Source organism: Protopterus annectens, chromosome 13.part0 (genome assembly GCF_019279795.1).
Source record: "Protopterus annectens isolate FY-2018-M chromosome 13.part0, PAN1.0, whole genome shotgun sequence".
NCBI classification, from domain to species: Eukaryota; Metazoa; Chordata; order Ceratodontiformes; family Protopteridae; genus Protopterus; species Protopterus annectens.
This window is the reverse complement of record NC_056747.1, coordinates 308,353,613-308,376,072: the sequence shown is the minus strand read 5'-3', so window position 1 is coordinate 308,376,072 and position 22,460 is coordinate 308,353,613. Positions and strand designations below refer to the sequence as shown.

Below are 22,460 nucleotides of genomic sequence, written 5' to 3'. Positions count from 1 at the left end.
GTCATATTTATGTAGTCCTCCATTTTCATTCTGTTCAAGATGTCTTATACTGAATGATTTTCTGAGATTCCTCATTAAAAAGGATTGAGTGGTCCAGTGAGAATACACATCAGCAAAACAAAATCAATAATAACTAAGACAATATGCATTTACTTAATTATTCATTTATATCTCACTTCTATTTATCTATTGATATGTCTGTTTCTGGGTGGTCCCACAGTAACACATAATCATTTAAAGAGGAGAGACAGCATGTAAAAGATTTAATATGCTCTAATACCATTATGACCTTCACATAATGTGGCCATTTCCTAACAGGGAACCAAACAGCAAGTGACTTATTTATTAAACTATTGCATTTTTGCTTTGTTGAGTGAGTGTATTTACTGTTCTGCATTTGATTTTCCTTTAGTGGCTGATGATGGGCAATTAGTATTAGTCCATCTAGTAGGTTAAGAAAATAATGAATAAACGCATAAATAAATGAATGAGGAAGTAGGTAAATGAATAAATGAATGGATGAATAAAAAAAGTAAATAAATACAAAGTATACAATGTATCAGCAGTATTCCAGCAAATTGATCTTCTAGTTTTACAAAATATCTACAACATAGCTACACAGCAGCTTTGTGCCATTATGTTAAAATTGAAATATATGCAATGTTATTAGATCGTTCATGGTAATTTATACAGTAAATTAACAAGAAAAAAAAAAAGAAACACAGATATTGGAAGCTACTGCTTCTGTGGTTCTCAAATGCAATATAAAAAGTAAAACGTTGCACTTGCTACCTTAGCAACATCATGGAGTGCTACATTTTTTAAATATAAAGACTGGGGGGAAAGTAGTGCAACACTAATGTTGTCACTCACTTATATGCCTTTGGAACAATCATAGTTAATTAAAAAGTGTTGCACAAGTCGCAGGGGGAAATAGCTATTGGATGGGTGAGAATGGAAGGTATAAAGAAACAAAACTTAGAACTGATCTAGTGGAAAACACAAATGGTGAAAGTTTGCAAACACAAACAGAAAGCAGAAACGCATCTTTGGTGACCAAATTTAGAAAACAGGGCATCATTTACCTACAAAAAAAAATCAAATATAAATGTGATATTTAAATAGGATATTCTATGGTTTATACGAATTAAAACAGGAACCTAAACAATCTGTAAAGAGCATCAGAAAATGTATTTTCTTTATAGAACTGCATAAGACAGTGGCCATTGCCATAGGATTTTTTTTTAATGCAGCACCACTTCCCAGGAGAGGCACACTGACCCAGTGGTTATCACACCTGTCACAGAGCCCAAACAACTACAGTAATGACTGCTTCACTGTCTCTTCCACATGAAAAGTCCAGATTTATTCTGTTTAGTATCTTACTGACTTCTTGAAGATTCAGCAGTATATATAGTTTCATCACATAAGTGCTTTATAGGTTTTGATTGTACACATCCTGTTACTGTTGTCTGCCCATAGCCTTCACATTTGGCAATACTGAAAGATCTTGTGTCCCTCATGGACAGGGGCAATAAGTGCTGATCATGAAAATAAGGGTAGAACTTGGCTAGGCTTGTAAGGGCTCTAGGGCCATTAGCCTAGTAGCTTCCTATGATCTGTCATGAACATGAGTAAGGTCAGGACACACAGACACTTGTCCTCTCTTATTAAAATCAAATATGTTTTCCTGTGATAACCTTGGAAAATGTGCCTCCTAAAAAAGAGAGAACTTTCTGGAACCTGCAGATGCAGTTAACTACTAGACAAGGGATAAGTCAGTAATTCAAAATTAAATACTGGAGGAATAGGGTTCCTTGTCAAGACCAAAGATTTAAGGGCTAAGAGAATGGTCCAAGTGTTTCAAGGTCTGCAGGTACAATCCAAAGCTCATGTTCTGTTTCCCAGGTATTAAGGATGCCCCAAGAAGATTTTGGTGCAGTTTCTTTGGTCTCTTTTGCTTAATTTTTGCATTCCCATAGGACTTAAGTCACTTTTGGAAGTCTAACACCTTTTTACCGCAGTGTACGGCACATATACGTTTACGAGTCAGGAGATTTATAGAATCTTTCACTTTGGCATATCATAATGCAAACCAGCATGGAAGTAGTCATAAGTTCAGTAACATGCATGTCTGGATCAGTATTAGTTGCACAGACCTACACATTAGCAGATCAGTCTTCCTGGGAACAGGCTGCACACTGATGCACCTGTACACCTGAAACAAGGATGCATGTTGTCTCAGAACACAATCAGTATTTAATTCCAGCCACCACACTAACGTACCAGGACCCTGAAAACAATTACATGTGTCATTATATACGGGGACATAGCTTAGGTCATTTCAGGTCAATGAACAACAGTAAGTCGTTGCATGAACTAATATGCCATTGTTCTTCTGGGTTCTGGGACCTTGCCACTGTCATTGCTTAAGAAACAATTTTTATATGACAAGACCTGCATACAGATAGCTCACATGAAGGACAAGGAGATCAATCTTGTAGCAGAAAATAGGCCTTCCTTCTTTTAATTCCCATTTTTCCCCTGAGATTAGGTAAATTTCATTTGATGCGCAGATTTTTTTCCCCTCTAGTAAACTCAGACATTGTTTCCATAATTCATGAACACATGCACCTAAAATGTTGTCCACTATCTGGAACTCATTTAGCTTCTATGGTCCTGATGGAATATATTGCGCATGGTAGGGAAACAAAGAGGTGTTTGTCAACTCAAATCTCTCAGGGTGGCATGCTGCCACACACCAGAAAATACTCCAGTGCAGATTGTGAACCACTAGCATAGGTGTCACTCAACAGATGAAGAGGGAGGCTGGCCAAACTGAGGAAATACATCATCACATAAATAAGACATTTCTTTGGGAACTCCGCAGTACATGCCCACCTGGCAGTGTGTCAGTTTATTAAGGCCATAAGGCATATTCTGAACAAATCTCTTGTAAAGAGTTAATAACACCATATGCAGCTCAGCTCTGCTCCACTCTGCTTTCTGCCTTACAAATTATTTTCCCTGTAGTCTGTTTTGCCAGTAAGTAGATGTCTGGTGCTCCATGGTCCGGGGGTTGGGGGTTTACAATGGACATGGAAACCAGGAAAATAATGAGAAGAAACAGGCAACAGCTAGTTCTACTGTCACAAGGGAGCACATCTGTCATCACAGAGTTTTAGATGAATTTTTGAATGACCACAATTTGAAGCATAAGTGATTGAAAGTAGCTGTTCAAAATTTTGACTTAATCACTTCATCAAAAAAAAAAAATCTGGTTATTTACTAGTTTTTGCCAGATGTATATTTTCCAATGTTGCACAAGCTCAGAGAATGATTTTTCCTTTTTTTTACTAAAACAAAGAATTTACTTCAGGTGCAAATGAACACACCTGAGAGTGAATGTACCCAAAATTCAAAACAAATGATTTTGACAATTTGTGAATTGAATGCAATTTGTTTGAAACTTTGTCAGTATCCTTCATGTCTTGCTGAAGACTGTCTTTCCCTGTAAGAAGTCTCTTCAATAACAGTACATTAGGCAGGACAGAAGATGGATTACTTATATTCCAGTCCTCATCTTGTTTATGTGCATCTTTTGTTATAGAGAGGCCATCAACAGATTGTACGAAGCAGTTCCTGGTGTGAAGGGTGCCTGGAAAAAGAAGGTATGTGACATATGTGCTTCTGGGCCTGTTAATATCAGCATCAGAATAAACTATTGGGGCAGAGACCAGCGATCTGCTCATGCCGTTTTACATAGCTGTACTAATGAATATCAGCAGTTTAACAACTTGATCTGATACTTATGTGAACCAATTGAAACTACAACCATATATAGCCAAGAAAGGAATAGGATACTGTCACTAGACCAGTTACAGAAGACTTTGCGTTGGAGCGCTAGGCTAAGTTCTGGTGTTTTACAGGAACATGTAAGGGAAGGGGATATCTGCTCTGGCACTAAATACAGAAATTACGGGAAAGAAGTTGCTAAAATGCTCAGTTTTGACAAAAGTTACAGCAAATGTATCTTGACTTTTACAATAGCGACAGTGCTATTCAGATTATTTAGAATCAAATAGCATTATGACAACGCTATAAGAGCACAGCACTCAAGTTAGAAACATCAGACAAGAGCAGAGAATATGGGGTACACATTGACAGACAGAAGATATTTTCAGTCAGAAAATACATAGTAAATGAAGCATGTTTCCAAGTGTTGTCTTATAATAGAAATGTTACTTGCTGTGTTTTACATTGGTTTGCACACAATATTTTGTGGGCTGCAGTATTCAGACCAATGATATCAAGGCCTGTAAGTCTAAGATTTAAGTCACTGCAGTGTATTGGCATCCTAGCTGCCATGGCAGAAATCATTTTAAACAAAGACTTTTCTGACAAATGACAAGAGAAAATTAGATAGAAAAAGAAAACTGAGATTGTGTGTGTGTGTGTATGTGTGTGTGTGTGTGTGTGTGTGTGTGTGTGTGTGTGTGCATGCGTGCATGGTGAGGGAGGTGAAAAATTGCAAGAAGGAATATTAAGCATATTGTCAACTACTAATAAACAACAGCTATAGACTTGTTACCACTAATAAAATCCCTACAATTTTCAGCTGCATAATTTTTTGCTGTGCAACTAGTGATGTCTCAAAGTCCAACAGCACCGATGTGCTGATGCCTTTCTTTTCTGTGATTCCTAATTAATATATATATATATATATATATATATATATATATATATATATATATATACCTATGTATATATATATATATAGATATATGCATATAGATATATATATATATAGATATATATATATATATATATATATATATATATTTTTTTTAGCATGTGAATTTTTCTATATTTTTTTTTTTTTTTAGCATGTGAATTTTTCTACACCCTTTTGCATGTGCTCAGCAAGCCATAATAGCAGTGGTAGAGTACTGAGCATCAGCTACTAATGGGCTCACATCCTACCCACAGGAACATAGTTACTCACCTACCCTCACAGCAGCAAACACTACAGCAGACAACAACAGAACATACCTAATGGCAAGACATTTACAGTGCATGCCCAGCATCCCAATATTTAATTGTACTGGGAACAGCTTAAATACTGAATGTTGGCTCCCTACCTTGCTAATGTGTGTTTTGGGGCATAACTTTCATACCTTGTTCTCACAAGTGTGAATATCACAGCTTGTCATGTGGAACAAATGGGTAAAATTTAGAATACTAATAACTTCAACTAGGAAGCTGACAGCATGGTTAAAAACTGTTACTTCAAACATGCAAAGGGTCCTTACAATGAATTAATATGATTCAATATTATTTACTATGAATATTAATTGTGCTTTTGAGGTATGTAGATACCATCTAACATGCCAAGCAGGAAAATTAATGTAGTCATCAGAATCACAGAAAAATAAAATAGTTGTGCCAAAAAGGTGGAATATAGAAATATACGGGTCTATATTAAAATGTCGACAGCTCACAATGTCGACTCTGTAATGTTTGACGCCAAAATGTCAAACTACGAAAACGGCCGCATAACCGATTTCTTTCCAAAAGAAAGAAATCGGTTGGCAAACAACAATGGCACACCCCCCCTAACTAAATATTCTATCTCCGAGACCGCACCACACTCAGGGAAAGGGCAGGTGTCAGAGAATGGCCAACCAATTTCTTTCCATTGAAAAGAAATAGGTTATATGGCCGTTCGCTATTTTAGTAGTTCGACATTTTGATGTCGAACATTTCAGAGTCGACATTGTGTCTACCTGGTCTGTAACCTTCACTCCACAGTCGAGGAAATAGCGAAGCTGCAGAAATGGCCCACCAAATACTTTCCCTAGGAAAGTATTCGGTGTTCTGCAGCTTCACTATTTCCAGCGTTCGCTCTACTGGGTTCGATATTATAACATTCAAAGTTGTAAGACTTTGATGTTATAATATATACCCGGACTGTACATCTCTTGGCTGCCATGAGTTACCCACACACACAACCAGTAAGAATGCATGGCTTTCTATAGCTGTAGTGACCAAGGTTTATATAGCTGTCTCCATACAGGTTACAGGGATATTTCAGACACCAGTTGTGGCCATGCTGAGTGTTTTCCCAGGCCCCAAGTAAACAAGTTCCTTGATGTAATGCTTCAACATGTCGAAGATTATATATGGCTTCTTAGCACTCCACAGGAGACACCTAACAATATAAATGCCTTCTGTGGCATCGTCCAGCTCCTTGAAGTATTGGGTGCCATGTATTGCCTACATGTAGCAATACAGACCACACCTGATCCACAGTCACAAAGGTTTATGAACAAGAAGCATCAGATTGTTTGCATGACTCACACATATGGCACACATTTCAGCTACACTGTTGCTTTCTGCATACTGAAATTCCACAGGGTCATCTAATCAGTAAATGTAAGGCACTTTGCTAATGTGAAACCATACAGCTACACATCTAAAGTACTCATAGATAGTAACCCCTCCCTAAGCTCACAGTGTGGTGCAGGTGATACTACATACCTGCCTGAGCCCTGGCTGATGATGAATATGACTGAACACCAGTATTATAGCACACCACTCAAACCCACATCATCATACAGTGTGTGTTTGGCCTCCTCGCTCAAAGCCCATTTTGCTGACTTGACTTGTCTGGGGGTTTCCAGTATGATCCAGCTATGGCCTGTAGTATGTTCATATAATATTGAATATAATATAGGATATTGGTTCAAATGGCCTGCATGCACATATGGCCAGCAGGAAAGAAGCAACAACACCATTATGTTACGAGAGTGTGGTGGAACAGCAGAAACTGTCAGAAGCATACCCTCCACACAGACAATGATGGGCGCAGTACAGGGCAACACAGAAGTCTAGATGTATGGTCCTTAACAAGGATAGTAACAGTGCAGTGTCACACAGATAAAACATGATGCATGCAGTATGCATATCTCACAAGGACAATCATTACTTTGTCCTTGGCCTTCATGTGCTCATGGGTGCCACATAATACAGCATAGTGGTCTGAGTTGCAACAGATTATGCCTGGATAGTACTGTGGAACATCTTTTGATTTAACCAAAGTGCCATCTTTATGTTTAGGTTAACCTGCAACATGTAACAGCAATGTGCATCCCTGTGAGACTGCAGAATGATATATACCCACTTCAGATGCAGAATGGCAGTCTGTTGTCACAGCTTCAGAGGGAGCACCACTGATTGAAGGAGTCATGGAGAGTCCCTCCCCACAGGGGATGGTGAGCACATATATTGTACAGTCTCATGTTCTTGTGTGGCTAAGACTTTAAGCTTATATTGATGGAAGGTACACACCTAGGATGGAGACAGAGCCACTGTGCCATCAGACTGCATTTCAGGTATCTGTCTTGACATCATCATGATCAGCCCATCATAAATGCTGACATCAGCCTGTTTGTGTGTCCCAGCCTCTAGATTTGTTGTCATAGCTGTGTTCTGCACTGTGGTTACACACCAAAACACACTCTGCATCAAGCAAGGTTACCTGTGCTTAAACTATGCCCCTCTAGCATTCATGCTAATGGTGTCTATGGAAGATGTGCCATGCATAACCAAACCATCTTTTCTACCATCTTGACATGGTTGGCTACCTGATGTATCTAAAACAATGCATAGCCAACATATGGTGTGGTCAGCCTACAGTGTATGTGAGCAGTGCAATTGTACTGTAATATGGTGAAAAAAAAACACTAACCTAATGCATCATCCATTGAGACAGGTGGAGGTGTGTCTTTCCTTATGTCAGTGCCCACTCTTTTAAGGATACTCCCAGAACCAGTTTCCCCTGCAGGGACACCAAAAACTCCTCTGGATTTTTCAGCCTGTTGCTCCCAGCTACCTCCCATTACATGGTTGACTGATCTGTCACTGTCTTTGGATTCTAACTGCTCATAACAGGACATAATTTACAGCAGGACTGAAATTGTCCAGCTTGTTGCATCCACCATATCCTCTGGAAATGTTGCTACGTGTGAACACATGAGACAGAGCTGTAGAAATTTACACTTTTATTGGCATTGGTAGAATGATAGCCAGAGAGGTAACCTGTGTAGACCATAAACTAATCTAAGGATGACTGTGCAGGTATGGCATACAACAGGGGTAAGGATAGATATTGGAATACATACATCAGGCATACATGCCTACATGTATGTCTAGGAAAAGAAAGGGATCACTGCTGCTAACAGTTGGGGTCACCTCGGTAATAACCAGTGACATGGCCCTACTGTTGAGCACTGGTGGTGTGGTGTTGAGTACAAAAGATGTATGCCTACAAGCCAATGCATGCGTGCATTTTACAGAACAAAGCAGTTGTGTAACAGATACAAGTATGAAGAGACAGAGGCTATCCTGATAGTATGGGCTAGCTTGTAACCACTACCTTCTACAAACATGAGACAAATACTGGTGCACATATTTCTGTTGCCAGTTTCAGTATTGTGAAGTTCAGAGAAAGTTTGCACATCCTTGGGAGTGTAGAGAAAGCACAGAGTACCTCACAGTTTTACAGTACTGTGTGCCTCTTCAAACTGCTTTTAGATCCAAAAATGCTGCTACTTCCCCTAGAACTGCTGCTGATGTATGTTGTACATTTTCCCAAATCCACATGACTTCGCTCTGAACTGAGCTGCATCCTGAATTATGCAAGTTTATATCTATTTGCCCAGCATGTAGGTGGGGAATAGGTTGCATAATGGTTAGGTCTTTACCTCACAGATACAAAGTATAGTGCTTGATTCTAACATCTGGCTATTGGCTAGGCTTGTAATAGTTTGCAGAGTGATGGCCTAATATTAATCCATAAATAGGCCACAAAGCACACATGTTTAGGAATTGCTATATTTTACTGTTGTACACTAGCGGCATGCATATGTTCATCTCTAACAGATTATGGCCACTGACTCATACTAGAGATATGCATGAGTGTCCCCATCATGCTTCCATGTTGCATGTATAATGACATGGGCATTCATTCATTCGTTCATTTATTTTACATTTGTTTACCGAGAAAGTCCGACTGAGCAAAATGTCCTTTTTCAGCAGAGGCCCAGGGAGAAAAGCTCGACATTTATAAATAACAGTGCGATACGTATACAAAGCACAGATACAAATGTTGATTCAATCTCAGGTGCAAGCACAACATGAAAAATACATGTTATACATTTGACTAATGCAATCATATAGTCCACGTGATAATAAAAAGAACAGCAGTGCCGTGACTGAAGGTAAAAACAAGCAAAGTAAGTGTATATATGCTCAGTAAGGTATACTATTCAAATGCAAACAAATAACTGACTGTATTCCTTTAGCTGCCTGAAGACATCTATTTCCTAACCAGGGTTTGTGCAAGAGCAGGTCCAGGATTCAGATAGGTGTGATTTCAGACATTTTTTAAAGCTAGTAAGTCAGTACCTTTTCTAGGGAGAGTTAATAGTTGTTGGGGTGTGAAGCTCTATATGGGTTGGATTGGTTTTGCGCCAGGGTTGGGGTGAATATCCCTACTAAGTACGAGATGTGATGCAATGTGATATATAAATTTTAAGTATTTTGATATAAACTTTTTATATTTCTGAGTAACATTAGGATATGACTGTTGTGTGAGCAAGGTAAATGGTACATGGTTTATGTTTGTGGGAGTACAGATTGTTGGCGCTATTATTAAATTTGTATGCTTTAACTGTAGTTGGTCTGGGAAGGGGGTAGTGTACTTAGATTGTGTGTTAAGTTTTGTATGATAAGAGGTTATGTGAGTAATAATTGATGTAAATCACAGGACTGATGAGTATAAAGTTATCATATTGCTTACTACTTGAGTTTCTGATCTGTCTAAGTTAAAGTAATAATATTATGGGTGGGTACAAATAATTGTTAGTTGTAACTGAGTTTTGGTATGTGGAGGATTTAAAACTATTATTTTTTTGGTTATGACTTATTACGTTAAAAGACATAAGTAGCAGGTAGTTAAGTAAGAGGAATGTGATATATGGGATTAATTGCAATGATATAAATATAGATTTTTCTTTGTTGTGATTGGATTGCTTTACTTATGGGAGTAGCTATTTGGAAATAATTTTAGGTGTAGCAGGGGTGTGTGGGAAATGGGGGTATGGTAGGGGAGTGGAGAGAGCCAGAGCGAAGCAAGGGTGAACAGAGTGGTTAGAGCTACTCAGTATTCTTGGGACCAGAAAAAACAATCCACAAAATGGTGTGCATTGAAGGTAGGTAGGAAGTTAAAGGGGCTGTAGTCCCTTGATAAGTTTTAGTTTAAAAGCAAGTAGCGTTTATTTGATTCTCAAACCACTGTCTTGTTCCAAAAATTTTAAATTGACCCCATTTTCAGAGAAAATTCATGAGAATGCAGCTTCTGGAGACAGCCTGCCTTATATGTGAAGAAGATCTGTGCTCCTTTCTACTCTGCACCCCACTGGGCCGATATACAAAGAAGGCAACCTACTGTTTTTTTTTTTTAATCTGGAGTCAGACTAGCTACTGATTTGGACCTTGGAAATTTGCATAAAGTAACCCCTTGTATTTATCTTATGTTTTTTCTGCATACCAAATCTCTGCCATTTGGACCACAGCCTGCCCTTACTTCATCTGCTGCTAGATAGGCTCCTAGCACTATCTACCTCTAGTCAATGCTCACTGACAACCCTTTAATGCTTCCTGATGCAGAATCCTCTTTTGAGAGGTGTAAATACGTAATCATACTAAATATTACCATCTCACTCACTATTTTTTTTTTTTATTTTATATATTTGTTAGCCAGGTAAGCTGACTGGACAAAGTGTTCCTTTTCAGGAACAACCTGGATATGCAAGCTGTATATTCTCAGAGCACCACAAAATAACTTATTATGCTCCCAACCATTCATACTTATATAAAACCACACAGTCTCTTTCTCAGCAGCTAAACTAATCCAACCCCATTTTACAAACTTAGGAATCATGACCATTCAGCTCCGTTATTACTATCCCCAAAAACCAAGATTCACTGCACAGACTACTGCTTCTCTATTCTTATCCCAAAACTCTGGGGATCTATTCCCTCCTGTCTCAAAGAAATATCATCTTACTCAATCTTCCAGACACAACTAAAACCTCATGTTCTGAAACTTGCTAAATGCCACTGTTATGTGTTTGGCCACATTAGCGAAATACACCACATTCTTTCACTGTCTAATACCTTTCTTACTCTCTATATCCCTCTAGCAGTGTGTCACACTTAACATTTGACTCTCTTCTATGCAGTGTATATATCTTTTCTCCTCTGTAAAAGCTGATTTCAACTTCTGTCAACTGTGTAATGTAAAGAACTTCTCATACTAGGTGTTTAACGTTACTTAACTTGTTACATTACTCTAATCCTGTTATATACATTATATTACATTGATACTCTGTATCATATACTTTAATTGTTTTGCTGTACTTTTTGCTGGGCTGAGACTGTAATTTGTCATTTGTGATCAGTGATCTATCCTGATTAACAAATTCAAATAAAAAGATAAATAAATGAAACAAAAAACTAAACCCATATATGCTGAAGTCCTGAAAGCATGTCTTCCTGTGTCTTTTAGGCAACACACCTGTAGATACAGACCTCAGTAACACATTCGCACCTTACCCACAGCACTCAAAAACACATGTGTTTCTTCTCCAAAGAAGAGTCACCAAAGCAGCCAGTCTAAGCTCTTTAGGCTACCAAAGCATGCTGTCACACTCAACAATGTCCTAGTCATAGTCAGACACATGGACATTCCAGTCATCAGATTGAGGAAGAATAGGGTAACACCTGCTGTTCCTCAGGTGCCAGAATTCATGATGTCAACAGAGCCCTTAGATCCACTCTCCTCAATTATGCATACAGCTAGTTCTTGCCAATATGGAAGTGAATGATCTTAGATGCTCCAACCTGAGGAAGATGAAGAGAAACAAGGTTGAGCTCTCAGTGAACATAACTGATGTTAGGGAGACTTTAGTCTTTAGCAGCATTTTGCCAACACCATGACTGATGTCACAGTACGTACAGAAGATATGTGACTTGGCTCAGTTTGACCTTTACAACTGGCTCAGTTATTGATGTCATTGCAGGAAGAGATGACGTGTGTCAATTCAGATGGAGATGGGTGACAATTCTACTTGTTTACCAGGGTTGGACTACACCTCTCACCACACTGCTTCTGCATATTGGCAAAGGTACTTTTTACCCCATAGCACCTCTTCAGTCTTAGGTTCATAGGTTGGTACTGGGCTTTCTGCCCGAAGGCATATATTAGCCCAGCCACATTGTGCGGTATTCACCGCCCCTTTAGTAGTTCCCTAAACCCTTGTACTAGCAGCTAGTACCCTTGGCCCCTATCTAGTAGTGCTGTTGGTGTGATCCCCGGTGTGAACTTTCTGTTACCCATCCACTCATCAAGGTTCCTCTTGAAGAGTGATAGTGAGGGGCTCTGTCTTATGTAGACCCTGTTCCATAGAAAGGGAAGTCTCTGCGAAGGGAATCTATCCCTCCAGCATGTTCTATTCATTATTGTGTTGAGGTTTATATCCCTAGAGCGTGTAGCTCGAGTAGATTTGGTTTTGCTAAGATGGAGCATGTTCAACAATTCTGGGATGGACATGGCTCTGTACGTTAGACAGAGATTGCCTCTGAGAAAGTGGTATGCAACAGAGAACAGTCTTAGCTTTTTCAATCGTGTTGCATAGGGCAACTGTTTGAGGCCAGTAATCCTCTTGGTTAGGTACCTCTGTGGTCTCTCCAGCTGCTGGAGATGTCTAGCCAGGTACATTCCAATTGGTGCATTGTACTCAATAATGGGTCTGATGAGGGAAGAGTAGAGGGGCACCATTACATCCTTAGATCTTGATGCAAACCCTTTCATGATCAGATGGGTCACATAGAAGGATTTTCTAACCACTTTGGCAACATGGTTATCAAAGGAAAGCTGACTATCTACTTGGGTCCCTAGATCCCTTATTTCTTCTTCAGATTTCAGGGGATTACCTCCTATGTTGTAGTTTGCGGGTACTCTGTTTTTTCCAAAGGGGATTACTATGCATTTTTTTGCATTTAGCTTGAGACCATGGCTTTGACACCATGCATCAGTCTCATTTAGGCCCTTCTGGAGGATCTCTATGTCGGCCGGACACTCTTTTATAGCACCCAGTTTGCAATAGTCTGCAAACTTAGTCAGCCACAGGCCTTCCGTGCTTGCCTGTACTTCTGAGAAGTATATGCCAAACAGGAGGGGCCCCAGGACAGAGCCCTGAGGCACACCACTCATTACTGGTCTGGATTCGGACATAGATCCGGCTATTCTTACTTTATGGGATCTGTCTGAGAGCCAGTTTGCGATCCATCTTGTGACGTAAGGGTTTATACCCAGGCTGGTCTTGAAGACCTTCTGACTTAACTAATCCCAATCAATCCTCTATCATCTTGAAACTGCTCAGCACTTGAAGTCTAAAAAAACTGCCTGACCTTAAAGCCTTCCTGACCCCTGATCATGTACAGATCTGTATAATTAATTCAATGTAGTGAAAACACTTACCTGGGTTTAGTGTCTATCATTCATTCAAATCCTCTGGTGAGGAAAGGTGCATATCCAGAGGCAGTATACCAACATTCATCCCAATTGCCATGATCTCACACCTAATCCAGCAAGGTAATGATCCTGAACTCCTAACTATCACAGTGTCAACAAACAAGTCCAGCTGCCATATCACTGCGAACTATCAACCTCAACAAACTTGAAGTCCTTAACTTTTGAATCTAACACAATCATCCTTGGTGAGTTCAACTACCCATCCATTAAATGGCAGAAATACACCACCAACAACAAATATGCACAGTAGTTCTATAAGTTTATAAATCCCAACTTCCTTGACCAGCTGGCACCTTCTCCTACCAGAGGCTTGAATACCCTCATTCTTGTTCTAAATAATATAATTTCCTACTCTGTGATCAGATCTGACCAACAAACTCCCCTATTTTCCCTAAGAACGCAACCAAACCTACATTAAACCCTAATTTGGGGATTACTTCTAGTTAAACCTCGTACCTTTCATGAACAACCTAAGGAAATTCAACCCCCACCCCTTGCCCCATCCTGGGATTGTATTAAAAAAACAGATGGTTATACCATTAACATTTAATCCAACTTTAACTCTTGCACTGGAGATTCTGTCCACATCCATCAGAAGTATGATGGTAAATACAAGAATAAATCACTTTGGTGGAACCGCAGTATAAAAAAAAAACTCTAAAAAAAACATTCTATGGCAGACAAATTAGCTCCCCAATTCTCCTTAAAGCTGACCTCAGTGAGTGGATGGAAATCCATAAATTCATCTCTCAGGGATCCTCTCATGCTCTTATTGACAGGGAAAGCACATAATGAGATTTGCAGTGGCTGACTCCAAATGAAACCAGGAGATGACTATCCCACCAACAGGTTCTGCTTATGTTGAAAAATTGACTTGGGGTCCTTAAACTGGATATTGCCTGTATAATGAGATTTTTGAATATGTAAGAGATCTAGCAAAATAAATTGCAGGGGAGAGATCTATGATGTTTTATCTACTTCATGACTGTTTTGGGGAGCACTTACTGGGTCCCTATCATGGTGCATTAAAACAAATGAATACCCAATATACCTGACTGAGGAGTTATCCTCTGCCACAGGCATCTCCAGGATGGGGAGAAGAGTGCAGGCATTGGTATGCTGACCTGCAGCCCAAGGACCCTGAGGAACTCTGTGAATGGGAGGTGAAGGTTAGGCAGGAGCACCTCAAATATTATAGTATTTATTTTTCCCTTGTTTTTATATTGATATGTTTCCTCTTTTATCCTGTTTAGTACTGTTGTTACTGCTGGCATGTACCTTTTAGCTGTCCAGCTTGTCCCAGGAATGCTCTGTGGATGTTCCATGTCAGCAGATGACAGTGGTGGGGATACTGCATGTGATGTATCTATTTGTTTTGTGTCAGTTTCTTCCCAACTCATTTCTGGGGTAGAGCCACATTGTACAATGACACAATGACTGTGCATTACCAGGTTCATCTCTATGTATACTTGTATTTATCAGCAGCATTTGGCATAGTTTCCCATACTAAACTACACTAAAAACTACCCCACATAGGACTATAGGACTTGATGCTACCTCACTGTTTTGTTTTAAATGTTATCTTGCAAGTTAATGTCAGGCTGTAAAAAGGAACAGCAACATCTCCCCTTTCTCCATGTGCTGGTAGGCATGCCCCAAGGTTCCACTGCTACTTTTATAAAAAAAAAGACTTCCACACAATAAGCAAACATGCCACCACTGTGCAATATGCATTCTTGCCTGTAGTGCCAAAGTCTAGACCCATGTAACAACTACCCAAGAAATCACTCACCTCTGTTGAAGCATGGTCCTGTAGCCATCTACTCCTATTAAATCCAAATAAATCTAAGTTAATTCACCCCCTCAACAAATTAATGTATGAAAATACATGTTAATCTAACTTCCTCTAACAGCTCAAAAATCAAAGTTTTAACCCTTACTGCAGGAGTTATACTTGATGTGCATCGGAAATGTGATTTATAAAAGAACTTGTATAAAAAGTCACCAGAAATTATGAGCCCTGTATGACACACTACTTAACTGACTTGGCAAAAAACATTGCTTCAACTTTTTTCCCCCAATTCTTCTTTATTCTACTCCCATATTAGTCAATCTCCAGGTTACCCAATCTAATCTCCTAGAGTAATGCTACATCAAAGTTACAGAATTTGTAGCTAGTTTGCCATATAAATCCCAATACCCCCTCACACTACAACAGCTGTACTGGTCAGTGCTGTAATATTTCCTTTTTATCTCACAAGACAGACATCTCTACAATCCAGAACACTAACCTAGTTTAACAGACATCCTTCAGCTGTGCTACCTAGATAGACCACTTCATACTACAAGTAAACTCCTTCTATCCAAAACTAAATGTAACAACTCTGGTTCATACAAGGTTATTAATCTGCAGATTATTATGAGCCTATCAAATAACTAGAGGTCAGAATCAAACCTTGTACCTTGTATCTCTCAGGTAAAGACCTTAACTATTTTGCTAACCCCTCCCTCCCACTATTTGTTTTGCCAGTAAATCATTGTATTTTCCCATATCTCCAAAATGTGGAGCTCCACCCCTCTCTATCTAAATTAAGTGATCTATACAAAAGCCTTTAAAGTACAACTCAAACATCACCTAATGAACTCCAGGTTCTGTTCTTGCACAATTCCTGGTTAATCCCAGTCTACCCTAAATCTTCACTAAATCTCAGTTCATATCATAAAACTGTAGCCTGATTCAGTTGTTTCTCCTCAGTATTTTGCATCTGAGATACTTTCTGCTCTGTGAAATCTGTATTTCAAGTCTGAGAAATTCTGTTTCCTAAAGGCTCTGCAGCTCTAGATATTTGTATTCTGTGAAATGTGTACTTTTAGATCTTTCTGTAAATTATCTTGAATTCTTGTATCCTAACATTTTTCTGTAAAATTTTGTTTTCGTGTTATACTTTTCATCTTTGCGGTAGCGTTGTCGCCTCACAGTAAGACGTTGTCCCGTCTGATTCCCAGCTAGAGCTTCTTCTGTGTGGAGGCATGCGTGTATGAGCATGCCTTCGTTGAAGGTTGTGCATCAGGGCTGGTAACTCAGCATGTAAAAATCCACTACCAAACATTAGCAGACCGGAGTTCCGCTGTGGCGACCCCTAGCCGGGATAAGCCGAAAGACACAACAACTTTTCATCTTTATGAAATTTCTGTGCACACATTTGTTATTGTTTAACAACTGCATTTCTGTTACTGTTGGAGGTTTTCTCCTCGGGTGTCTATTGATAAAGGGTCTTGTTGGCCCAGTCGGACCATCCTGATAAAATGCAATAAATAAATACATTTTCAATTTTAATGTATGCGGAGGGAGCACACTTGCCTTCTGCTTGTCAGGCAGCTAATCTGAAATAACTTTAGAACTGTGTATATTATTTTAACATATCATCTTACAGTAATCAAGGTTCCATGATATGCGCTTTCTCTTTCAGCTTGAGCAGACCATAATGCAAATAATGTACCTTCTTTAGGAGGCAAAAGAGGCTTGAGGCCAGCCATGGTTACTTCCCCATAAAATGGCTACCATGTCTTAGAGTCTTCATTCCAATTCCAATTCCATTGCCAGGATCCACTAATGCTGAACAACCTTCCCATTCTGTCTCCTCACTGTAGGTCCTGATGATAGATTTGCTCAGCAAGCACCTTCATAATGTTTTGCCCTTGCTGAGGTAGTAGCTGAGGTTCCAAGGGTGATGTGGCTGGAAGTGTCTCACCAGAGTCGGATTCTGACTCCTCACCTACAGGTAGTATGCCTGAGTTACCTTAGGTGACCCAGCCATAATGCAGTGGAGTGGGAAATGGGAAGATATATGGTCCCCATAGAGAATCTCCTACAGTAAATATTAGATATTATCAGATGGCTGGCCCTAACACTGGGCCAACAGAGAAGGGTGTGGCTCATACTATCAGTGACTTTGATCCATTACACAGTGATGCATCACTATAATGTCCCTTTTGGGCCAGGAAGGATGGCAGCTGATTGTTCCTCACACTATTCCCATTCATGTATGCCCCCTTCCTCATGTCTGGCTCTACTCCTATGAGTTATCTTCTCCATCTCACTACCATTTATCTGTGTCACTTCCATGTCACTCAGTCCTATTGTGCTCACTTCTGATATTCTGTGCTGCTCTGTATTTTTCTACCTACCCTTGCACTACCCTTTTCTCCTTTCCTACTCTTGGCTTTCCATTTTTACTCTTCTACCCTTCCCTTCTCTTTTTCAAAAACAAAAATTCACCTTATCCATGAATAAAAAAAATGTTTTCTTTCCTTCCTCATCCTGTACATTCATATATTTAGCTCTTATATGTGACCCTCTTGCTTGATGTTCCTGTGTAAGTCTTACAGAGAAGTGCAGTGCATCTTTATGAATCCTGGCCACACTTTTACAGTGGTACTGTGTGCACAGTCATGGCTAGTAAACTAATGACCGTTGTGTGCAGGTTTGTGCTGTATGATTATGATGGCACCATGCAGTGTTTTGCTGTAGAATCTTTGTAATAACCTTGGTAAGTTGAATGGACAGCAAAGAGAAAGAAATCCATACTATATGCATCTACTTTGAAAGGCCGTACCTCATATAATCGAAATCCATTCTCAAGAAGTGAAAATAGCAAAAGCTTAAATACCCGAACGGGGAATTTTTCCCAGGGTAAATAAACACTTGCCCAAACTTAAATGAAATACACATCTAATTGAGTAAAACCAACCTAGGTGGGGGTCTGCACCATACCTCTCATCCTCTCAAAGCAAGAAATCTGGACAAAGCCAAAAATAATGGGGGGACAAAGACCCAAAAATAGGGACATTTTTTAAATACTGCTCTTACAAACTTAGAAGGTTGATAGAATAACAGGTTTTGTATTGTTATGTATTTTCTGAATGATATGTAGTCTGAAACAACAAACGGCTTACATTATTTATTATTATTTAGTAACTTCAATCTTCAGTGATATGCCAAAAAAACACAAATTTTATGAGGAACAGATCAAAAATATGAGGCAAAAATCTGGACATTCTGTGAAAATCTTTACAGTTGAGAGGCATGGTCTGTGGCACCCCCCCCCCCCTAACTATATATACAAACTCCAGGATCGCACTACAGTGGAGAAAAGGGCACGTTGGACAAGTGTTTACTTACCCTGGGAAACATTCGCCATTCAGGTATTTAAGCTTTTGCAATTTTCGTCTCGCAAAAATGAATTTCAATTAGATGAGGTTCGTTGTTTCAAAGTAGATCCATATATGTGTGTGTGTGTGTGTGTGTGTGTGTGTGTGTGTGTGTGTATTTAAATATATATATATATATATATATATATATATATATATATACACACACACACGCACACACTCACACAAACACACACACACACACACACACACACACAGATATATGTTAATCTAACTACATACATTTTTAAATAGCTTCTATTTCATTGTTGACTGGAACATTGTTTTACAGTGCATGTTAAAAAATGAACCAGCAGATGATTTGATATTTTTTTCTCCTATTTTAGCCTCCCAACAAGGTGCTTTTCTCAGTCCTGGGTAAAAGCAACCTTCGGTTTGCTGGAATGAGTATCGCCATTAATATTTCTGTCGATGGGCTAAACCTCCTGATTCCCACAACCAGGCAGGTAAAAACTTCTTGCAATCAAACACCTCTCACTCCTCTTTCTCTAGTTTATTCTGTCATTCTCTGTCCACAGCACTCTTTAACCTTTCACACATTTAATTATTTTCTCTCTCTCTCTCTTTCCACTCTAGTTTTTATGCTTTATGCAGTCTCAATCATCCAGCTTGTCTGTGTGCTATGCATCCACAGGCACTCTCGTCACCCCACATTACTATTGTTCAGGCCAAGTTCATACTGCTTTCTTCTGCTCCTTAAGATGCTTCTCCCCTTCCACTGTTTGTCTGCACTTTCTCTGGGCCAGACTCATGAAGATCAACCAAGAACATTATAAAAAAACATGCTGAGTATAGGACATTACTTTAAGCAGAAGCATCTGGCATAAATTTTGCCAACCTTTCAACCAGAGCATGGTGGGAAAACTCATCATTCTCATCTTACCTGAGGTTGTCACAAAGAGAATTTGCTCTTCCTCAGGTCAATCTGTGAACTGCCTGCTGCATTCAGTTTTCTCATCATCATAAAGCTGGGTGCATTTATCATATACTTACGTTTCCATGTCTAATGCTCATAAATTGGTAAAAACTACAAGAAAAATCTAGCTAAGCTAGATTTTTCACTCTTCTGTGCTGATGAGGTCATAAGAACAAAACATGCATGTCCACAGCTAGTGGGGTTTGGCCCGAATGTATACCTAAAGACTTCAAAAGAAAAAAGTAAAAAGTCACGGACATTCAGAAGACATATAGCTGAAACACGATGTTTAAGGGGTCATTTGCATATGTCCCATGAGCCTCTATTACAGGAGGTTTAAATTATCACACAGTGAAAACTCTAGGTTGGCTAGATTTTTCTCATAATTTTTACTAATTGGTTTATCTGTGTGACCTTTTTACTCTTTGCTTTTAATGGTCATAAATTGGAATACCACTGTGTGGACGTAACTTGAATAGAAATACCTTAACACTTAAGAGGCATCCATGAAACTGGCCCACTGTCTCCCAAGTGTGTTCCTGCACAATAACACAACATTCCTCAGTACATCTCACCCTTGTCTACAGCACTCATAGCATCCTTTGTTTTTGTTTCTTTAAATTTCATATCCCCATAGCAATCCTTATACTGAACGTTTCCCCTTCATTGCTCCTGCACATTGCTGCTTGCACTCTTTTTTTCTAATACACTCACGTCAACACTGCCTCTGCATATATGTATCTCACTTTTTCTTTTTTTTTTTTTTTTGTCCACTGCATATTTGCTACCATTGCAGCAACTATTCTTGCATTCATTTCTTCCTCTCTGTATTGCACGCTTTCTTGTCTGTTTTCCTGTGCTCCCAATAAACCTATGGCAATTTCATCTTGTATTCCTCTTCTATGCAATCACCATTTTTCCTTCCCAAGTTTAATTTTCCTTCCATTTTTAAACTGCACTCATTGCTGTTACATAGCCTGCTTGCATTCCTTCCTCCCCTCCTTCCTTTCTTTTCTCTTTTTCTCATTAATTATGAACATTCTCCCACTTTCATTCTGCAATTACAAACCGCAAATGTATGCATTTCCCTCACACTGCCAGCACATTAAGTAAAGTGCTCAGTGATGCCATCCATTCTTGTTTTTGTTATAGTCTCTCACTCTCCATCTTTTCTCTGTGTCTGTCTCTCTCTCTCTCCACTGCACTCTACAAATTCTATGGCTTTTTGTACATCTATATTTCGTCATGTAAAATATGGTGCTTTATAAGTGCATATTTCTCATTTAAAAGATGGCATGCTATGTTTAATATATATGGGTATACACCTGAAGTGCTACTACTGATGTTGGAGAGACTCCAAGTTGTGGAACCATGGCAGCCTTGTAGGTACCATTTCCTTTCCTACAGACTCTTGTAGTACTGTACTGGTTAACAACGGATACAGTACACCTGTGTTCAACAGTACTGATCATCTCTGAGACGCCAAGGAATGCAAATGCCTTGCTTTATTTGTACCATTTATGCACCTAAATAGAATACTTTTCACAAAGCATCTGCCATGCATACATTGTTACAAAGTAAAACAAATTCCAAGAGATAGCCAGTTCTAGGGCACTTTAACAAGGAGTTCAAAAAAGATGAGTGAGAATCCAAACTAACACTATATTTGTATGTTCCCACTACAACATAAAAACACATATGCATTGCTTAACAGGCTGCTATATAAGCATTCTGCCATTGAAAACAAACTTAAAACTATCTGGGCTGGAATAAGCATCTCTCAGTCTGGCAGTGTTACAAATATGAAGGGAATTGATCACCAAAATAATGCTAATACTATTGTTTGTGACAGTTTTATAAAAAATAAACTCAGATAGCAGGTACAGTTGTTAAAGGACCACATGGATGATACTGGAAGAACATCCTGAAAGGGTGCTACCCACCTCAAGTACAGAGGATTGTGGTCCTTGTAGCAGCTTTATGAGAGACCTGGCCAAAGATGATGGTGCAGAAATGAGGTAAGTGTAGCTGATTACCAACACATTCAAGATATGTAGAATGGAGTATGGAGTACATCACAAAATAGTGTTCCCAGGACAATGGAGAAAAATAAGGCAAGAGACCTGAAAACCCAGACTCCTCAACTTGACATCACTTGTTCTCTGCACTACCTCACCACCTTTGCTAAAAACATATCCCCTTACATTCAGCACTGCCAGAAATAGGACACACAGCATTTTTAAATACATTTTCCCTGCCCTCATGTCTGCTAACCAGTTAGCTTTCATTGCGGCCATGCCCATTTGTTTACCAATACCAAAGCTAGAGCTTGTCATGGCACAACCACCATCCAGGCAGCCATACGTTTTTTTTTTCTCAAATTTCTGGACCTAGTCTCTCTATTGGCAGCTGAAATGTATGTTTGAAGATGTGAGGGGCTGCTATCCTTTCCCTTTGGGCATACATGTTCCCACAAATGCCCTTTGAAGGCCATCAAGTAAATGTGGCTTGCTACATCTGAGTCCATGTACAGCCCATGTCTTGTATGCCATGCAGCGCTTCCACTGTAGGTGTAGAACAGCAGCAGACTGATTCCCTCTCTCCATGATGAAAAGCCAGCATTAGCTGCTCACCGCCACCTTCCCTTTAGGT

At 39.3% G+C, this 22,460-nt stretch overlaps 1 protein-coding gene across 4 annotated transcripts in view; it reads left to right on the top strand.

The window, feature by feature from the left end:
- The window catches only part of SHC2 (SHC adaptor protein 2), a 584,758-nt gene that overhangs the window by 381,672 nt on the left and 180,626 nt on the right, over window positions 1-22,460 (top strand). For 3 of the 4 annotated variants that reach the window (XM_044053899.1, XM_044053897.1, XM_044053896.1), the window contains 2 exons: window positions 3,611-3,671; window positions 19,219-19,338. In XM_044053899.1, coding sequence (XP_043909834.1) covers window positions 3,611-3,671; window positions 19,219-19,338 — 181 coding nt within the window. The remainder of the gene's footprint in view (window positions 1-3,610; window positions 3,672-19,218; window positions 19,339-22,460) is intronic. The other variant, XM_044053898.1, reaches the window with a different exon arrangement.